The sequence below is a fragment of the Myxine glutinosa genome, chromosome 1 (assembly GCF_964187855.1).
Source record: "Myxine glutinosa chromosome 1, kmMyxGlut1.1, whole genome shotgun sequence".
NCBI lineage: Eukaryota > Metazoa > Chordata > Myxini > Myxiniformes > Myxinidae > Myxine > Myxine glutinosa.
In genome coordinates, this window is record NC_136261.1 from 259,001,783 (window position 1) to 259,020,900 (window position 19,118).

At 49.4% G+C, this 19,118-nt stretch overlaps 1 protein-coding gene across 1 annotated transcript in view; it reads right to left on the reverse strand.

Moving 5' to 3' along the window:
* XPO5 (exportin 5) overlaps nt 1-19,118 on the reverse strand; it is a 169,973-nt gene that overhangs the window by 90,415 nt on the left and 60,440 nt on the right. The window contains exons 15-17 of the mRNA XM_078786248.1: nt 17,888-18,040; nt 16,806-16,859; nt 14,188-14,277 (exon numbers count right to left, since the gene is read on the reverse strand). Of these exons, the coding sequence (XP_078642374.1) occupies nt 14,188-14,277; nt 16,806-16,859; nt 17,888-18,040 (297 nt within the window). The remainder of the gene's footprint in view (nt 1-14,187; nt 14,278-16,805; nt 16,860-17,887; nt 18,041-19,118) is intronic.

Genomic DNA, 19,118 nt, shown 5'->3' on the forward strand with positions numbered 1-19,118 from the left:
CCAATCGCGCCTCACACTCCTCTCCAATCGCGCCTCACACTCCTCTCCAATCGCGCCTCACACTCCTCTCCAATCGCGCCTCACACTCCTCTCCAATCGCGCCTCACACTCCTCTCCAATCGCGCCTCACACTCCTCTCCAATCGCGCCTCACACTCCTCTCCAATCGCCCCTCACACTCCTCTCCAATCGCGCCTCACACTCCTCTCCAATCGCGCCTCACACTCCTCTCCAATCGCGCCTCACACTCCTCTCCAATCGTGCCTCACACCCCTCTCCAATCGCGCCTCACACCCCTCTCCAATCGCGCCTCACACCCCTCTCCAATCGCGCCTCACACCCCTCTCCAATCGCGCCTCACACCCCTCTCCAATCGCGCCTCACACCCCTCTCCAATCGCGCCTCACACCCCTCTCCAATCGCGCCTCACACCCCTCTCCAATCGCGCCTCACACCCCTCTCCAATCGCGCCTCACACCCCTCTCCAATCGCGCCTCACACCCCTCTCCAATCGCGCCTCACACCCCTCTCCAATCGCGCCTCACACCCCTCTCCAATCGCGCCTCACACCCCTCTCCAATCGCGCCTCACACCCCTCTCCAATCGCGCCTCACACCCCTCTCCAATCGCGCCTCACACCCCTCTCCAATCGCGCCTCACACCCCTCTCCAATCGCGCCTCACACCCCTCTCCAATCGCGCCTCACACCCCTCTCCAATCGCGCCTCACACCCCTCTCCAATCGCGCCTCACACCCCTCTCCAATCGCGCCTCACACCCCTCTCCAATCGCGCCTCACACCCCTCTCCAATCGCGCCTCACACCCCTCTCCAATCGCGCCTCACACCCCTCTCCAATCGCGCCTCACACCCCTCTCCAATCGCGCCTCACACCCCTCTCCAATCGCGCCTCACACCCCTCTCCAATCGCGCCTCACACCCCTCTCCAATCGCGCCTCACACACTCTCCAATCGCGCCTCACACACTCTCCAATCGCGCCTCACACACTCTCCAATCGCGCCTCACACACTCTCCAATCGCGCCTCACACACTCTCCAATCGCGCCTCACACACTCTCCAATCGCGCCTCACACACTCTCCAATCGCGCCTCACACACTCTCCAATCGCGCCTCACACACTCTCCAATCGCGCCTCACACACTCTCCAATCGCGCCTCACACACTCTCCAATCGCGCCTCACACACTCTCCAATCGCGCCTCACACACTCTCCAATCGCGCCTCACACACTCTCCAATCGCGCCTCACACACTCTCCAATCGCGCCTCACACACTCTCCAATCGCGCCTCACACACTCTCCAATCGCGCCTCACACACTCTCCAATCGCGCCTCACACACTCTCCAATCGCGCCTCACACACTCTCCAATCGCGCCTCACACTCTCCAATCGCCCCTCACACACTCTCCAATCGCGCCTCACACACTCTCCAATCGCGCCTCACACACTCTCCAATCGCGCCTCACACACTCTCCAATCGCGCCTCACACTCCTCTCCAATCGCGCCTCACACTCCTCTCCAATCGCTCCTCACACTCCTCTCCAATCGGCTTTTCCCCGTCTCGTTTCCCCGTCCTCGTGGGGTCACCCGTGGGAATCCCACGGGCATGGACGTGTGTCACATTTCCACATATTGAGTTAGATGCTGCACATTCATTTTTACAAAATGGTTACTGGCAAGTCATCAGATCCAGAAATGGTGTAATGAACACAATTTATTTATTTCACATAATATGTGACCCCTCACTCCTCTCCACCTGACACTCTCCTCTCTCCACCTGACACTCTCCTCTCTCCACCTGACACTCTCCTCTCTCCACCTGACACTCTCCTCTCTCCACCTGACACTCTCCTCTCTCCACCTAGCACTCCTCTCCTCTCCAATCCCTCACATTCCTCTCCTCTCCAATCCCTCACCTCTCCAATCCCTCACACTCCTCTCCTCTCCAACCCCTCACACTCCTCTCCAATCGCGCCTCACACCCCTCTCCAATCGCGCCTCACACCCCTCTCCAATCGCGCCTCACACCCCTCTCCAATCGCGCCTCACACCCCTCTCCAATCACTCCTCACACCCCTCTCCAATCGCGCCTCACACCCCTCTCCAATCGCGCCTCACACCCCTCTCCAATCGCGCCTCACACCCCTCTCCAATCGCGCCTCACACCCCTCTCCAATCGCGCCTCACACCCCTCTCCAATCGCGCCTCACACCCCTCTCCAATCGCGCCTCACACCCCTCTCCAATCGCGCCTCACACCCCTCTCCAATCGCGCCTCACACCCCTCTCCAATCGCGCCTCACACCTCTCCAATCGTGCCTCACACCCCTCTCCAATCGCGCCTCACACCCCTCTCCAATCGCACCTCACACCCCTCTCCAATCGCGCCTCACACTCCTCTCCAATCGCGCCTCACACTCCTCTCCAATCGCGCCTCACACTCCTCTCCAATCGCGCACGACACTCCCCTCCAATCGCTCTCCTCTCCAATCGCTCCTCACTCGCCTCTCCAATCGCTCCTCACTCGCCTCTCCAATCGGCTTTTCCCCGTCTCGTTTCCCCGTCCTCGTGGGGTCACCCGTGGGAATCCCACGGGCATGGACGTGTGTCACATTTCCACATATTGAGTTAGATGCTGCACATTCATTTTTACAAAATGGTTACTGGCAAGTCATCAGATCCAGAAATGGTGTAATGAACACAATTTATTTATTTCACATAATACGTGACCCCTCACTCCTCTCCACCTGACACTCTCCTCTCTCCACCTGACACTCTCCTCTCTCCACCTGACACTCTCCTCTCTCCACCTGACACTCTCCTCTCTCCACCTGACACTCTCCTCTCTCCACCTGACACTCTCCTCTCTCCACCTGACACTCTCCTCTCTCCACCTGACACTCTCCTCTCTCCACCTGACACTCTCCTCTCTCCACCTGACACTCTCCTCTCTCCACCTGACACTCTCCTCTCTCCACCTGACACTCTCCTCTCTCCACCTGACACTCTCCTCTCTCCACCTGACACTCTCCTCTCTCCACCTGACACTCTCCTCTCTCCACCTGACACTCTCCTCTCTCCACCTGACACTCTCCTCTCTCCACCTAGCACTCCTCTCCTCTCCAATCCCTCACATCTCCAATCCCTCACACTCCTCTCCAATCGCGCCTCACACTCCTCTCCAATCGCGCCTCACCTCTCCAATCGCGCCTCACCTCTCCAATCGCGCCTCACCTCTCCAATCGCGCCTCACACTCCTCTCAAATCGTGCCTCACACTCAAATCGTGCCTCACACTCAAATCGTGCCTCACACTCAAATCGTGCCTGACACTCAAATCGTGCATCACACTCCTCTCCTCTATATCGCGCCTCACACTCCTCTCCTCTCCAATCGCGCCTCACACTCTCCAATCGCGCCTCACACTCTCCAATCGCGCCTCACACTCTCCAATCGCGCCTCACACTCTCCAATCGTGCCTCACACTCCTCTTCTCTCCAATCCCTCACATCCCTCTTCTCTCCAATCCCTCACATTCCTCTTCTCTCCAATTGCGCCTCACACTCCTCTCCAATCGCGCCTCACACTCCTCTCCAATCGCGCCTCACACTCCTCTCCAATCGCGCCTCACACTCCTCTCCAATCGCGCCTCACACTCCTCTCCAATCGCGCCTCACACTCCTCTCCAATCGCGCCTCACACTCCTCTCCAATCGCGCCTCACACTCCTCTCCAATCGCGCCTCACACTCCTCTCCAATCGCTCCTCACACCCCTCTCCAATCGCGCCTCACACCCCTCTCCAATCGCACCTCACACCCCTCTCCAATCGCGCCTCACACCCCTCTCCAATCGCGCCTCACACCCCTCTCCAATCGCGCCTCACACCCCTCTCCAATCGCGCCTCACACCCCTCTCCAATCGCGCCTCACACCCCTCTCCAATCGCGCCTCACACTCCTCTCCAATCGCGCCTCACACCCCTCTCCAATCGCGCCTCACACCCCTCTCCAATCGCGCCTCACACCCCTCTCCAATCGCGCCTCACACACTCTCCAATCGCGCCTCACACACTCTCCAATCGCGCCTCACACACTCTCCAATCGCGCCTCACACACTCTCCAATCGCGCCTCACACACTCCCCAATCGCGCCTCACACACTCCCCAATCGCGCCTCACACACTCTCCAATCGCGCCTCACACACTCTCCAATCGCGCCTCACACACTCTCCAATCGCGCCTCACACACTCTCCAATCGCGCCTCACACACTCTCCAATCGCGCCTCACACACTCTCCAATCGCCCCTCACACACTCTCCAATCGCGCCTCACACACTCTCCAATCGCGCCTCACACACTCTCCAATCGCGCCTCACACACTCTCCAATCGCGCCTCACACACTCTCCAATCGCGCCTCACACACTCTCCAATCGCGCCTCACACTCCTCTCCAATCGCTCCTCACACTCCTCTCCAATCGGCTTTTCCCCGTCTCGTTTCCCCGTCCTCGTGGGGTCACCCGTGGGAATCCCACGGGCATGGACGTGTGTCACATTTCCACATATTGAGTTAGATGCTGCACATTCATTTTTACAAAATGGTTACTGGCAAGTCATCAGATCCAGAAATGGTGTAATGAACACAATTTATTTATTTCACATAATATGTGACCCCTCACTCCTCTCCACCTGACACTCTCCTCTCTCCACCTGACACTCTCCTCTCTCCACCTGACACTCTCCTCTCTCCACCTGACACTCTCCTCTCTCCACCTGACACTCTCCTCTCTCCACCTAGCACTCCTCTCCTCTCCAATCCCTCACCTCTCCAATCCCTCACACTCCTCTCCTCTCCAACCCCTCACACTCCTCTCCAATCGCGCCTCACACCCCTCTCCAATCGCGCCTCACACCCCTCTCCAATCGCGCCTCACACCCCTCTCCAATCGCGCCTCACACCCCTCTCCAATCGCGCCTCACACCCCTCTCCAATCACTCCTCACACCTCTCCAATCGCGCCTCACACCCCTCTCCAATCGCGCCTCACACCCCTCTCCAATCGCGCCTCACACCCCTCTCCAATCGCGCCTCACACCCCTCTCCAATCGCGCCTCACACCCCTCTCCAATCGCGCCTCACACCCCTCTCCAATCGCGCCTCACACCCCTCTCCAATCGCGCCTCACACCCCTCTCCAATCGCGCCTCACACCCCTCTCCAATCGCGCCTCACACCCCTCTCCAATCGTGCCTCACACCCCTCTCCAATCGCGCCTCACACCCCTCTCCAATCGCACCTCACACCCCTCTCCAATCGCGCCTCACACTCCTCTCCAATCGCGCCTCACACTCCTCTCCAATCGCGCCTCACACTCCTCTCCAATCGCGCACGACACTCCCCTCCAATCGCTCTCCTCTCCAATCGCTCCTCACTCGCCTCTCCAATCGCTCCTCACTCGCCTCTCCAATCGGCTTTTCCCCGTCTCGTTTCCCCGTCCTCGTGGGGTCACCCGTGGGAATCCCACGGGCATGGACGTGTGTCACATTTCCACATATTGAGTTAGATGCTGCACATTCATTTTTACAAAATGGTTACTGGCAAGTCATCAGATCCAGAAATGGTGTAATGAACACAATTTATTTATTTCACATAATACGTGACCCCTCACTCCTCTCCACCTGACACTCTCCTCTCTCCACCTGACACTCTCCTCTCTCCACCTGACACTCTCCTCTCTCCACCTGACACTCTCCTCTCTCCACCTGACACTCTCCTCTCTCCACCTGACACTCTCCTCTCTCCACCTGACACTCTCCTCTCTCCACCTGACACTCTCCTCTCTCCACCTGACACTCTCCTCTCTCCACCTGACACTCTCCTCTCTCCACCTGACACTCTCCTCTCTCCACCTGACACTCTCCTCTCTCCACCTGACACTCTCCTCTCTCCACCTAGCACTCCTCTCCTCTCCAATCCCTCACATCTCCAATCCCTCACACTCCTCTCCAATCGCGCCTCACACTCCTCTCCAATCGCGCCTCACCTCTCCAATCGCGCCTCACCTCTCCAATCGCGCCTCACCTCTCCAATCGCGCCTCACACTCCTCTCAAATCGTGCCTCACACTCAAATCGTGCCTCACACTCAAATCGTGCCTCACACTCAAATCGTGCCTGACACTCAAATCGTGCATCACACTCCTCTCCTCTATATCGCGCCTCACACTCCTCTCCTCTCCAATCGCGCCTCACACTCTCCAATCGCGCCTCACACTCTCCAATCGCGCCTCACACTCTCCAATCACTCCTCTTCTCTCCAATCCCTCACATCCCTCTTCTCTCCAATCCCTCACATTCCTCTTCTCTCCAATCGCGCCTCACACTCCTCTCCAATCGCGCCTCACACTCCTCTCCAATCGCGCCTCACACTCCTCTCCAATCGCGCCTCACACTCCTCTCCAATCGCGCCTCACACTCCTCTCCAATCGCGCCTCACACTCCTCTCCAATCGCTCCTCACACCCCTCTCCAATCGCGCCTCACACCCCTCTCCAATCGCACCTCACACACCTCTCCAATCGCGCCTCACACCCCTCTCCAATCGCGCCTCACACCCCTCTCCAATCACGCCTCACACCCCTCTCCAATCGCGCCTCACACCCCTCTCCAATCGCGCCTCACACCCCTCTCCAATCGCGCCTCACACCCCTCTCCAATCGCGCCTCACACCCCTCTCCAATCGCGCCTCACACCCCTCTCCAATCGCGCCTCACACCCCTCTCCAATCGCGCCTCACACCCCTCTCCAATCGCGCCTCACACCCCTCTCCAATCGCGCCTCACACACTCTCCAATCGCGCCTCACACACTCTCCAATCGCGCCTCACACACTCCCCAATCGCGCCTCACACACTCCCCAATCGCGCCTCACACACTCCCCAATCGCGCCTCACACACTCCCCAATCGCGCCTCACACACTCTCCAATCGCGCCTCACACACTCTCCAATCGCGCCTCACACACTCTCCAATCGCGCCTCACACACTCTCCAATCGCGCCTCACACACTCTCCAATCGCCCCTCACACACTCTCCAATCGCGCCTCACACCCCTCTCCAATCGCGCCTCACACCCCTCTCCAATCGCGCCTCACACTCCTCTCCAATCGCGCCTCACACTCCTCTCCAATCGCGCCTCACACTCCTCTCCAATCGCGCCTCACACTCCTCTCCAATCGCGCCTCACACTCCTCTCCAATCGCGCCTCACACTCCTCTCCAATCGCGCCTCACACTCCTCTCCAATCGCGCCTCACACTCCTCTCCAATCGCGCCTCACACTCCTCTCCAATTGCGCCTCACACTCCTCTCCAATCGCGCCTCACACTCCTCTCCAATCGCGCCTCACACTCCTCTCCAATCGCGCCTCACACTCCTCTCCAATCGCGCCTCACACTCCTCTCCAATCGCGCCTCACACTCCTCTCCAATCGCGCCTCACACTCCTCTCCAATCGCGCCTCACACTCCTCTCCAATCGCGCCTCACACTCCTCTCCAATCGCGCCTCACACTCCTCTCCAATCGCGCCTCACACTCCTCTCCAATCGCGCCTCACACTCCTCTCCAATCGCGCCTCACACTCCTCTCCAATCGCGCCTCACACTCCTCTCCAATCGCGCCTCACACTCCTCTCCAATCGCGCCTCACACTCCTCTCCAATCGCGCCTCACACTCCTCTCCAATCGCGCCTCACACTCCTCTCCAATCGCGCCTCACACTCCTCTCCAATCGCGCCTCACACTCCTCTCCAATCGTGCCTCACACTCCTCTCCAATCGCGCCTCACACTCCTCTCCAATCGCGCCTCACTCCTCTCCAATCGCGCCTCACACTCCTCTCCAATCGCGCCTCACACTCCTCTCCAATCGCGCCTCACACTCCTCTCCAATCGCGCCTCACACTCCTCTCCAATCGCGCCTCACACTCCTCTCCAATCGCGCAATAGACAGTGTGGTGAGTGTGACTAGAGTGAGTGATAGGTTGATGATAGAGAAAATGATGATTGGAAAGCTCTTGGTGAACGTCATCTCGAGATATGCTCCCCAGGTTTGTCGGAGCGATGAAGAGAAGGACAAGTTCTGGTGTGCGATAGAGAAGCTGATGGAAAACGTGAAATATGAGGAAGATGTTGTGGTAGGAGGAGACCTAAATGGACATGTGGGAAGGAGTATGGACGGTTTTGAGGGAGTTCATGGGGGTTACGGATATGGTGTGAGAAATGGAGAAGTTGAAAGGATTTTGGAGTTTGCTGATTTGTTGATTTGTAATACTCAGTTCCAGAAAGAGGATAATAAGCTTGTTACATACACGTCCGATGGGTCGACGACAACCGTTGACTACCTGATGGTGCGTAGGTGAGATAGGGGGCACCTCCGGGACACAAAGGTGATCCCGGGGGAGGAGGCTGTTTCACAGCACCACTTGGTTGTCTGCGACATAAGGGTGAAAGGTGCGAGGAGAGCTCGGCGGGTGAAGTACCAACCGAGAATGAAGGTATGGAGGTTGAAAGAGGTGACAGTAAGGAAGGCATTAAAAGAGAGGCTGAGTAGGGTAGAGGATAATTGGTTGAGCATGAACGTGGTTGGATGTCAATGAAAGATAGTCTGTTGGGAGCCGTTGGTGAGGTATGTGGATGGACAAAAGGACCACCGAGGCAATCGGAAACATGGTGCTGGGATGAGGAAGTTGGAAAGAGGATTGACGAGAAGAGGAAGAAGTTCAAGGAGTGGCAGAAGGCGAAGGGTACGGGAGCAGAAAAAGCAGAGCATGAAAGTTATAAGGCAGCCAAGAAGGCTGCAAAGAAAGAGGTAGCAAAGGCGCAGGAGGCACGTAGGAAAATGTACGGAGAAAGCTTGGATTCGGAAGAGGGTCAGAGAGCGGTATTCAGGATTGCAAAGCAGATAGCGAAAGAGAGGTGTGATGTGATGGGGGTGAGTTGCTTGAATGATCAAGTGGGACAAATCGTTGTGGACCCAGATGGAATTAAAGGAAGATGGAAAAGATATATGGAAATGCTGTTGAATACAGAGAATGAATGGGATGTCAACATAGAGAGTAACCCAGTTTTAGGACCGGCAGAGAAGATAACTGAGAAGGAAGTTGAGGAAGCGATAAAAGCAATGAATAGTAGAAAAGCGGGAGGGCCGACGAGAGTTGTGGGAGATATGTTGAAGGCAGCAGGAAGTTGGGGTGTGAAGAGAATGACAGAGATCTGTAATCTGGTGGTGAAAGAAGGCCGCATTCCAGTGGTTTGGGAACTGAGTACCCTTGTCCCTCTATACAAGGGGAAAGGTGACCCTCAGGAGTGTCGCTCGTACAGAGTGATAAAGTTATTGGAGCATGGAATGAAGGTATTGGAAAGGCTGTTGGAGAGGAGCATAAGGAAGAAGGTGAAGATCGACGAAATGCAGTTTGGATTTATGCCAGGAAGAGGAACGACAGACGCGCTCTTTATTGTGAGGCAGTTGCAGGAGAAGTACATGGAGAAGAGGAAGAAGTTGTTTCTTGGGTTTGTTGATCTGGAGAAAGCATTCGATAGGGTTCCACGCGAAGTATTGACATGGGCATTGAGGAAGTTAGGAGTGGAGGAATGGTTGATCAGAGTAGTGATGGCAATGTACAAAAGAGCGTGCACAGCTGTAAGGACGAAGGACAGGAACAGTGGTGTGTTTGAGGTGAAGGTGGGAGTGCATCAGGGGTCGGTACTAAGTCCACTACTATTTGTAGCTGTGATGGAGGTGCTGGCTCAGAATGTAAAGGAGGGTTTACCGTGGGAGTTGTTGTATGCAGATGATCTGGTGTTGATTGCGGAAAGTATGGATGGACTGAAGGAAAAGATGAACAAGTGGAAGGAATGTATGGAGACAAAAGGTCTGAAGGTGAATATAGGAAAGACGAAAGTGATGGCAAGTGGTAAAGCATGTGGCGAGGTGGAAAGAACTGGGAAGTGGTCGTGTGCTGTGTGCAGGAAGGGTGTCGGAGTGAACTCCTTCAATGTACAATGTGCGCTGAGTGGGTTCATCAAAAATGTCGTGGTCTGAGAGGGTCATTAACCAGTGTGGCAGCTACATTCAAATGCAAGGTGTGCACAGAGGGAGCTGCAGATGGAGGAAATGTTGAGTTGGATCTTGGAGACGGCGTGAAGCTGGAAGGTGTGAAAACATTTTGCTACCTCGGAGACATGCTGAATGGAGAAGGTGGATCAGACTCTGCAACGGTTGCAAGAGTGAGATGTGCATGGAAGAAGTTTCGGGAACTGAGTGGCATGCTGATGAGGAGGGGAGTGTCGTTGAAGCTGAAGGGAAAGGTGTACGCTGCATGTGTGAGAAGTGTTATGATTTATGGGAGCGAGACATGGGTAATGAACGTAGAGCAGCAACGAAGGCTGGAAAGAGTGGAAATGCGAATGGTTCGGTGGATGTGCGGAGTATCGTTGAGAGAGAGGAAGACAAATGATGAATTGCGAAAGATGATGGGAATAGAACCTGTGATTGATGCTGTGAAGACGAACAGGTTGACATGGTTTGGTCATGTGTTGAGGAAGGATGAAAGTGACTGGTTGAGAAGAGTGATGGAAATGAATGTAGAAGGAAGTAGAGGACGGGGAAGACCGAGAAAGACTTGGCTAAAGATGGTGGACGAAGAAATGCAGGCAAGGGGGTTAACAAGGAGAGATGCAGAAAATAGGGCAAAATGGAGAAGATTGTCATGGGGACCGCAAGGCTAACCCCCGCTCAAGCAGGGAAAATGGCCTTAAAATGCATGTTGTATTAACGGTGTCCGTTGTCATGTTGCGTTACAACTCATGAGACAGAAAATATTGTGAAAGTCAGTTCTGAAAAAAATGGAGAATCATCATATAACTTAAAATAATAATAAAACTTTATTTCATAAGGGTATACACAATCAAATTGACAGAATTTGCTCTTCTCTGATAATAAACATCAACCTCAATAATGAACATGCATTAATTACATTGCATACATGTAAATAACAGGATTTATTATTGGAGACTACATTTTTAATTCTGTATTACAAATGTTTTGCTTTACAAATTCTAAAGGAAAAAAAATCATTTCCCATTAGGTTTGGGCACGGAACCGGAATTTTGTTTCCCATCGGTTCCCATAAACTTAAATCACGGAACCGAAAAACGGTTACCGATGAGATCTGAAATCCCCAGGCCTGCCTTTGCTATGACACTTGAAATTTAGCTCAGGTGCCTCCCATTTCTCTTGATCATCTTTGAGATGTTTCTACACCTTGATTGGAGTCCATCTGTGGTAAATTCAAATGATTGGACATTATTTGGAAAGGCACACACCTGTCTATATAAGGTCTCACAGCTGACAATGCATATCAGAGCAAAATCCAAACCATGAGGTCGAAGGAACTGCCTGCAGAGCTCAGAGACAGGATTGTGTTGAGGCACAGATCTGGGGAAGCCTACAAAAAAATTTCTGCTGCATTGAAGGTTCCCAAGAGTGCAGTGGCCTCCATAATTCTTCAATGGAAGAAGTTTGGAACAACAAGGATTCTTCCTTGAGCTGGCCGCCCGGACAAACTGAGCAATCGGGGGAGAAGGGCCTTGGTAAGAGAGCTGACAAAGAACCCGATGGCTGAGCTCCAGAGATCCTGTGTGGAGATGGGAGAAACTTACAGAAGGACGTCCATCACTGCAACACTCCACCGATCTGGGCTTTATGGCAGAGTGGCCAGACGGAAGCCAAACAGTTCAATCTTGGTTTCATCAGACCACAGCATCTTGTTTCTCACAGTCTGAGAGTCCTTTAGGTGCTTTCTTGCAAACTCCAAGCGGGCTTTCATGTGTCTTTCACTGAGGAGAAGCTTCCGTCTATACCTAAGTACCCGTACTAAATTTGGTTCCTGCTATGGATAGGTACCAAGCGAGCCAATCCCGGAGCTATGGGTGGAGCTAGCAATACTGCAGACCATTGATTGGTCAATCACAAACGTCACAGAACCGTCACGCTATGTTCAGTCCAAACCGCCATTTTGTAATACCACAATTCCAGAGAGAAGCTAGCTGGAGCACAAGTGATAAGAATCAGAAAAAAATTAATGGACCACGTCGCGTATTTTTTTCGTCACTTCAGATAACTCCGCCTATTTTCACGGTTCTGTTGTGCGATAGAAAAACGACACAGGGATTACTGCACCGTACAGAACTGTACCATACCGTACTGTACAGTGCCGTACCGAACCGTACTGTACAGTGCCGTACCGAACCGTACTGTACAGTGCCGTACCGAACCGTACTGTTCAATGGAAAAGCGCCATGAGAGAGCCGCTGGTCTGTACGTCTGACTGTGTGCCACCATTTTTCTCAGAGATGGCTGAACGGATCTTGGTCAAACTTCCAGAGGTTCATCAGTGAGTGCTTGGGCAAAAAAAAATTAGGCTAAATATATATATTTTTAAAGTTGTTTTTTGGGGGATTTAAAAATAGAAACTCTATAGTGCTTAAGCCTTTTGATTAATGACAGTTACATACAAGTACACATACGCATAAACAAATACAAAACAATTTCCAGACATTTGAACACAAATCAAAAATTCCGGAAGCGGTCGAAGTTGGTGGCAAAGCTTCTTCTTCTTCTTCCTGACCGTCGTCAAACAACTCAGAAACGTGATTAACGGCACATTCACCAGCAAATATTCAGCGAAAAGGTAAAATGATGATTTGACATTTGTGATGGATTCTGATTTGGATGCAATTGCTTTTCCATTATATTTGCCCTCATTTCAAATATGTTAATGTTTCTTTTTCGCTTGAGCAACGCCGGGTACTCCAGCTATAAATGGTTCTCTACTTTAGTTGGGGTACAAATACGAATACAACTTTGTCTGGGGGGTAACATAGGCTATGTGGCCGCAGCTTCATGTGGGGGACAGGGAGAGGGGCGTAAATTCTCAATGTAAATGTATACCGTGCAGCACCACCTGGTGATGGTGGCAGAGGGTATTACAATTTCCTTTTTTTTTTAGCTGGGCAACATTGAGGTTAATGCACTCTTTGCACAGGCAATTTTTTCCTCTTTTCCTCACCCCTTCCCCCTCCCCCAAAGCGGAGGGGCCTGTCAAAGCCACCACCTCCCCCCCCCTCAAGATGTACATGTAGTATATCTTTCCCCTCCCTCTACCCTTACCTCTCTCCACCCTACCCCTTCCACTCTCACCACTCCCTCTCCTGCCCTCTTCCCCTCTCCCTCCCCCAGCAACTCCGGGTACTCCTGCCCATGTAAAATGTGACCAAGTCCTCAACTCCTACCACTCCCTCACAAATACAAAGTCCTCCAACCTCCACCTCCCAATCCCAAGTCCTCAACATCTGTTTGAAAGAATGCCATTTGCATCCACCATTATACCTTCATACCCCCTCCCCAACCATCACGGTCACCTGTCCAACTCCCAATTACAAGATATAAATGGAAAGGAGAAGTGACCATGAGCAGGTCATGGCCCGTTACAGTCACCTGTCCAACTCACAATCCCGCAAAATATGCGGAAAGGACATGCGACAATAAACGACCCAAAACAAATAATCTTCTTTCTGATGCATCTATACACACACATCGATAAAGTAAATAATTACGTCAGACAAAGGACCTTTTAAAATGACATGGGTTTAAGCGCTGCTTGAAAAAAAATGCCACATTGTTATTTGGGCAGTGAACAAGTTAACAAAACGCTGCCTCGATCGCCGAGGCCGATCAAGGCCCGTGATACTTATTGGCTCAAAATCATTTTAACTGTTGCTTTGGTAGTTTTACAATTAAGGGAAAACTTGTAGGGAGAGCATGGCGATTGTGAATATGACGGCTCCAAGACATATTTGGCTTCACATAGCAGCAAGCACCAACATGGCGGCTGCAAAAAAAATTAAGAATGAAGAATTTTTTGGGGGCGGGGGGCGGGCGGTGGAGGAGGGGGGCAGGGGGAGGCGGAGGGGGAAGGGGAGAAAAAGAAGTAATAAAATAATAAAGATAAAGTACAACTCAGAGAAATTATAGTCTTCACTATGGTTTTTCACAACTTAAAGGTTATATTTCACCACGCCAGAAGTTGGAATAAATCGAGTCCAGAGATGCAAACCTCACCATCAACAGCTCAGGCTGGTCGCGAGAGATCTTGACAAGAGATGAGCATGCATGACGACGAAGGTTTTTCACTGCTCGATTAATGGGAACCTGAGGAAAAGCTACACTTATTAAAAAAAAAAAACATACATCGTGCATATTAAAATGTACAGCGGCTTGAATTGTGGGAACAAAAGGAATGGGCAATGCAACATGGGAAGATTCTCCAAAGGAAAAATAAGTAATAAAATAAACACCGACAGCCACATATTTTAAATAGAATGGCACTCGGGAGAGCACACACCTCTGCCAGGCTGAAGCGTTTACGTTTTGTACCCCACTAATACCAATAGGCATAATTTTATGCGCATGTCAGCGTCATGTCATGGGGTCAGTGTGCTTCTTTGGGCGATTTTAATATACCTGGCAACAAAACTCTTGACTGGTGATCAGCAGGGCAAAGACAATGTGCTTGTGTGGCAGGGGACACTTGTTGCTGGTAGGTCGTGCAGCAAGAGCTGTGATGGGACTCCATTTGTGCCCTGCTGCCTCGCCAAGTAAGGGGGTTTGATTGGGTTTATTAATGAGCCTAATATCGTCACAAATAAACGATCAGCAGTATGTTGTCCTGACGAGCCCACAACAAGGGCGAAATCTAGATAGACATCTCTGTTTTGTCTATTCATGACCATAAGCTTTAAATCTGTCTGCAAAGGCTTAAGGGCCACACAGATGCCTCCTAGTTTGGAGGTAATGTGTTGGCATAATTTATGCACATGTCATCAGCGTCATGTCATAGGGTCAGTGTCCTTCTTTGGTTGATTTTAATATACCTAGCTACAAACCCCCTGACTGCTGATCAGCAGGGCAGAAACAATGTGTTTGCATGACAGGTGACACTTAGCAACAAGTGTGAGTTATTGTGACCTACCAACATAGAGGTGAGGTAGGTCATGAAGCAAGCGCTGTGATGGGATGGAATTCAAATTGTGCCCTGCTGCCTCGTCAAGTTAGAGGGTTCGATTTGATAACAGTGCCTGTTGAAAGGCACTGTATTGAAATGCATTAAATGCATCTTATGCATTCAATCAGAATTTTTCCACCTTTATTTACACGTCGTAACCCAAAACTTCCAAGTGAAAAACAATTTCTACAAATTTCAGAAAATTAATTAAAAATACAACACTAGAATATCTTGGCTTGATAAGTAAGTGTCCACCCCATGTTAACACTTGGTGGAAGCACCTTTGACAGCAATTACAGCTGCGAGTCTGTCGGGAGGTCTCTAACAACTTTTCACACCTTGATTGGGCAATATTTGCTTTGCCCATGCTTCTGCACAAAACTGTTCAAGCTCAGTCAAGTTGCGTGGGGAGCATTGATGGATAGAAACCTTCACATCATGCCACAGGTGTATGTGTGCGCGCGCACGCACGCACGCACGCACGCACACACACACACACACACACACACACACACACACACACACACACACACACACACACACACACACACACACACACACACACACACACACACACACACACACACACACACACACACACACACACACACACACACACACACACCACCCTTTTTGCGTTCAAAAACAATAATGAAAATGTAAGCATTTTAACTGGACGATCGCAGCAATCTTGATTTTTCACAGAGTAACTGCTTATTCTCAGAAATGAAGGGCTCAATCCAATGATGATGCCTCTGAAGTTTAAAATTGGTCGGTTCAATATTTGAATTATATTTTAATTTATATTGGTAAAACCAAGATGGCCAACAAGTGTTTCAATCAGCTTTTGTGGAGAGTATACACTAGATATAATGACTCATGATAACCCTGTGAATTATTTAACTTTATCTGTGTAGTGATAGCAGAAAACATCCCAAAATAGGGAAATTAAAAAAAAAAATTTTTTACTACAGTTGTTAGCAACTATCAGGATTTCCAAGCAACAAACCTTGAGTGAAAGAAGGAAGCATAAGTCCCTTACAAATTTTGCATTTTTGAAACTGGCAAAAATACGAACCGATGAAAAAGCTCTTTTTATTGTGAAGGAAGTAACATAGGAATTAATCTCTTGTTTATAATGGTTACCATATTTGCTGCTTTACCAATGATTCATGGGATAAGGCCAGAGATGTTGAAATCATAATCATTATACCCTAAAACGTATACATACCAGTTTTTTTTCTATCGAATTGCATTAACTTCTCCATGTAGAAAAGTTATTATAGAAATTTTGAATCGCCCATGGCTGCCATTCTATTTTACAGAGATGCTTCTCATTCATGAAATTGAAGTACCCATTTTTGAAATTTGAAAATTGAAAAAAAGGATCGATGATGTCCTGAGGTTTCGTATCGATTGGTTCAGTAGTCCCGGAGAAGATTTTAGAAATCTCTTCAAAATAATTCACAAATCAAAGATGACTGCTGAGACTGGAGAAAAAGCTTCAATGGAGGATATGCATTAGATCTCATAACTTGCAATAACCCTGTGAAGTTTAAAGGTTTTCAGTGGAGCATCTCCAAGAAAAAGGTGTCACAATATATTGAAATAATGTCAAGTGCAATGGCATAGAAGCCTAAAAATTAATAAAATAATAATATTGCATCTCACGTACATTGTGCCCAGGTGGGTGATCATTGTTAAGAGAGAAGGTTACAGCATTCAGGAGCTGCAATGAAACAAAATCAAAGTTGGTGATATTCAGAGAACAATTAAATGCTGAGAAATATTTTTAAATTTCACATTTGTATAAGTCACATTCATCAAGCACAAACTCTGTTGGCACAGAAGCAAACCAATTCAACTAATGCAATATGAATACTGCTGAACTGATACCGAGACGACATCAAAATCACTAATTGGAAGCTGCATTTAGCAATTTCACATCAACAATGTGAAATGCACACAATCTTTTTTCTTTTTCTTAAAGTAATTTATCAAAGAAAGCTGGAGATTAAAGAGCAATTTGAATGTTAGAAATTGGGCATTCCGTTTCAGAGGTAGTCAATTGAACAATCAAAACTACCAATTGGAAAAAGGAAGAGTAATGGCTCTATTTTTCAGACTAAACCAGTGTTTGATAACTTTTTACTGCAATATTGGTATATGCTGCTGTAATAGCATTACATTGAGCATGCAAGTATGTTCAGGCATGGCGGTAAGGCACAACTAATGGAAGTGCTCGCTCTGAACAGAAACTAATAACTATCTGGTAATCTGCATTCCAATGATGTCATGTGTATACCTACTACAACTACAACTACAACTACAACTACAACAACAACAGGCATTTTAAGGCCATTTTCCCTGCTAGAGTGGGGGTTAGCCTATGTATATGTTATGTACTGAACATGGTAAAAGCCATTGAGGCCATGGAGTACGAGAACGACACAGGATTTCAGATTACAACTAAACAGAAGGATGATGAATGCAATGGACATCACTTTATGTTCTAAATCGGAGAGAAATTAGGGAATGGATGTGGGTTGGGTGGCGGTTGGGGAGAGGATGGTTAATGGGTGGAAATGGGAAGGTATATATTATGATTCGATTCGATTTGCTTTCTACTGTTGATTTTTCTTGAAAATTGATGGACCATCAGGCTCCACTCACTGCTCGAGACCAGGTTAATCGCGTTGCTACATTATAACAAAATGGTACATAGACAACAAATGGAATCCTCACAAGATAACCCACCTTATCCAGCACTTGAGAGAGCATAAACGAGTTAAAGGAGAGGAATGGTAAGAGTGCAGAAACACATGAGAGGCAGCTTGAGTGAACGAGTGGGTCGTTTGAATTATAATCCAAAACCTGGCGCATCATTGCAAGGCCTTCTTCTGCAGGGGGCTGGGAGGTGAGGACGACAAGACAAATGGCAACATACAATCTCTGATCATCATAAAGGAGCAAGCAAACAAATGCCTCCAGACTCAGCACTGCAATTAACAAAGCCCCTCATTTCTAAGGCCCTCTTTTAATCACCTGGTTTCACAATGCAGCTATACCCATTTCACCTGTGCAATGGACATGTCAGAAAGGCCTATAAACACAAACAGATCTAAGAGGCAATTAATAACTTGCTGGTGTGATGTGCTCCCAGAACAAAATATTAAAATTAACTTTATGATATCAAAATGTAGAAAATACATTTTTCAATAAGCATTTTGTTTTGAACTACAACGTTTTGCCTCCGAAATTTAGTGCAAATTTTATAAATTTAATACAAGGAAGCAGTGAAGCACATTAGTGCATTTTGCAAGTGGCAGTGAAAGCAAAGCCACTCATACTATGTGGATTTATCCATCGTCTCCTAGTATCCTTGTACTCCTCGTATTTAATGGTAAAGTAAACTGATGTCTGCTAATGTCTTGGTCTTGCATGTGATATATGTACAAGTTACTCCATAACACTTAAGGCCAAAGCCTCTAGACCAGGAATTCTCAACCCACACTTGGAAGAAGCACAGTCCAATCAGGAAATAGGTGCAGCTCACATGACAATTCAAGGAGTGCTTGGCATTTTCCTGGTTATCCATTAATTGCTCCATTTTTTTTTTTAAGCTCAGTTAATTGGAAAAGAAAATTACAAGGGTAGTTAAATGTTAACATGGACTTTCTATTATAGCAGAATAAAATAAAAATTACAGCGAGGTTGATGAAAGGTGATTAGCAAGTTATTCTGCTGCAATAAGTACATATACTTGGGCCGTTGATTTGATGATGCCATTGAAATCTTCAGGATCGGTATGTGGTTGGTGCAGGACATATGTTTTGATAATTTGGACACCTAATGCCACCCAGAAGTTCTTTGAATGGTACAGAGAAATGAAAATCACAAGGTAACAAGTTTGGATTATATAGGGAATGATTTCGAACTTCCCAAAACATCTCAGTTGGAGTATTAGTTGTCACATTTGCCAGAAAAG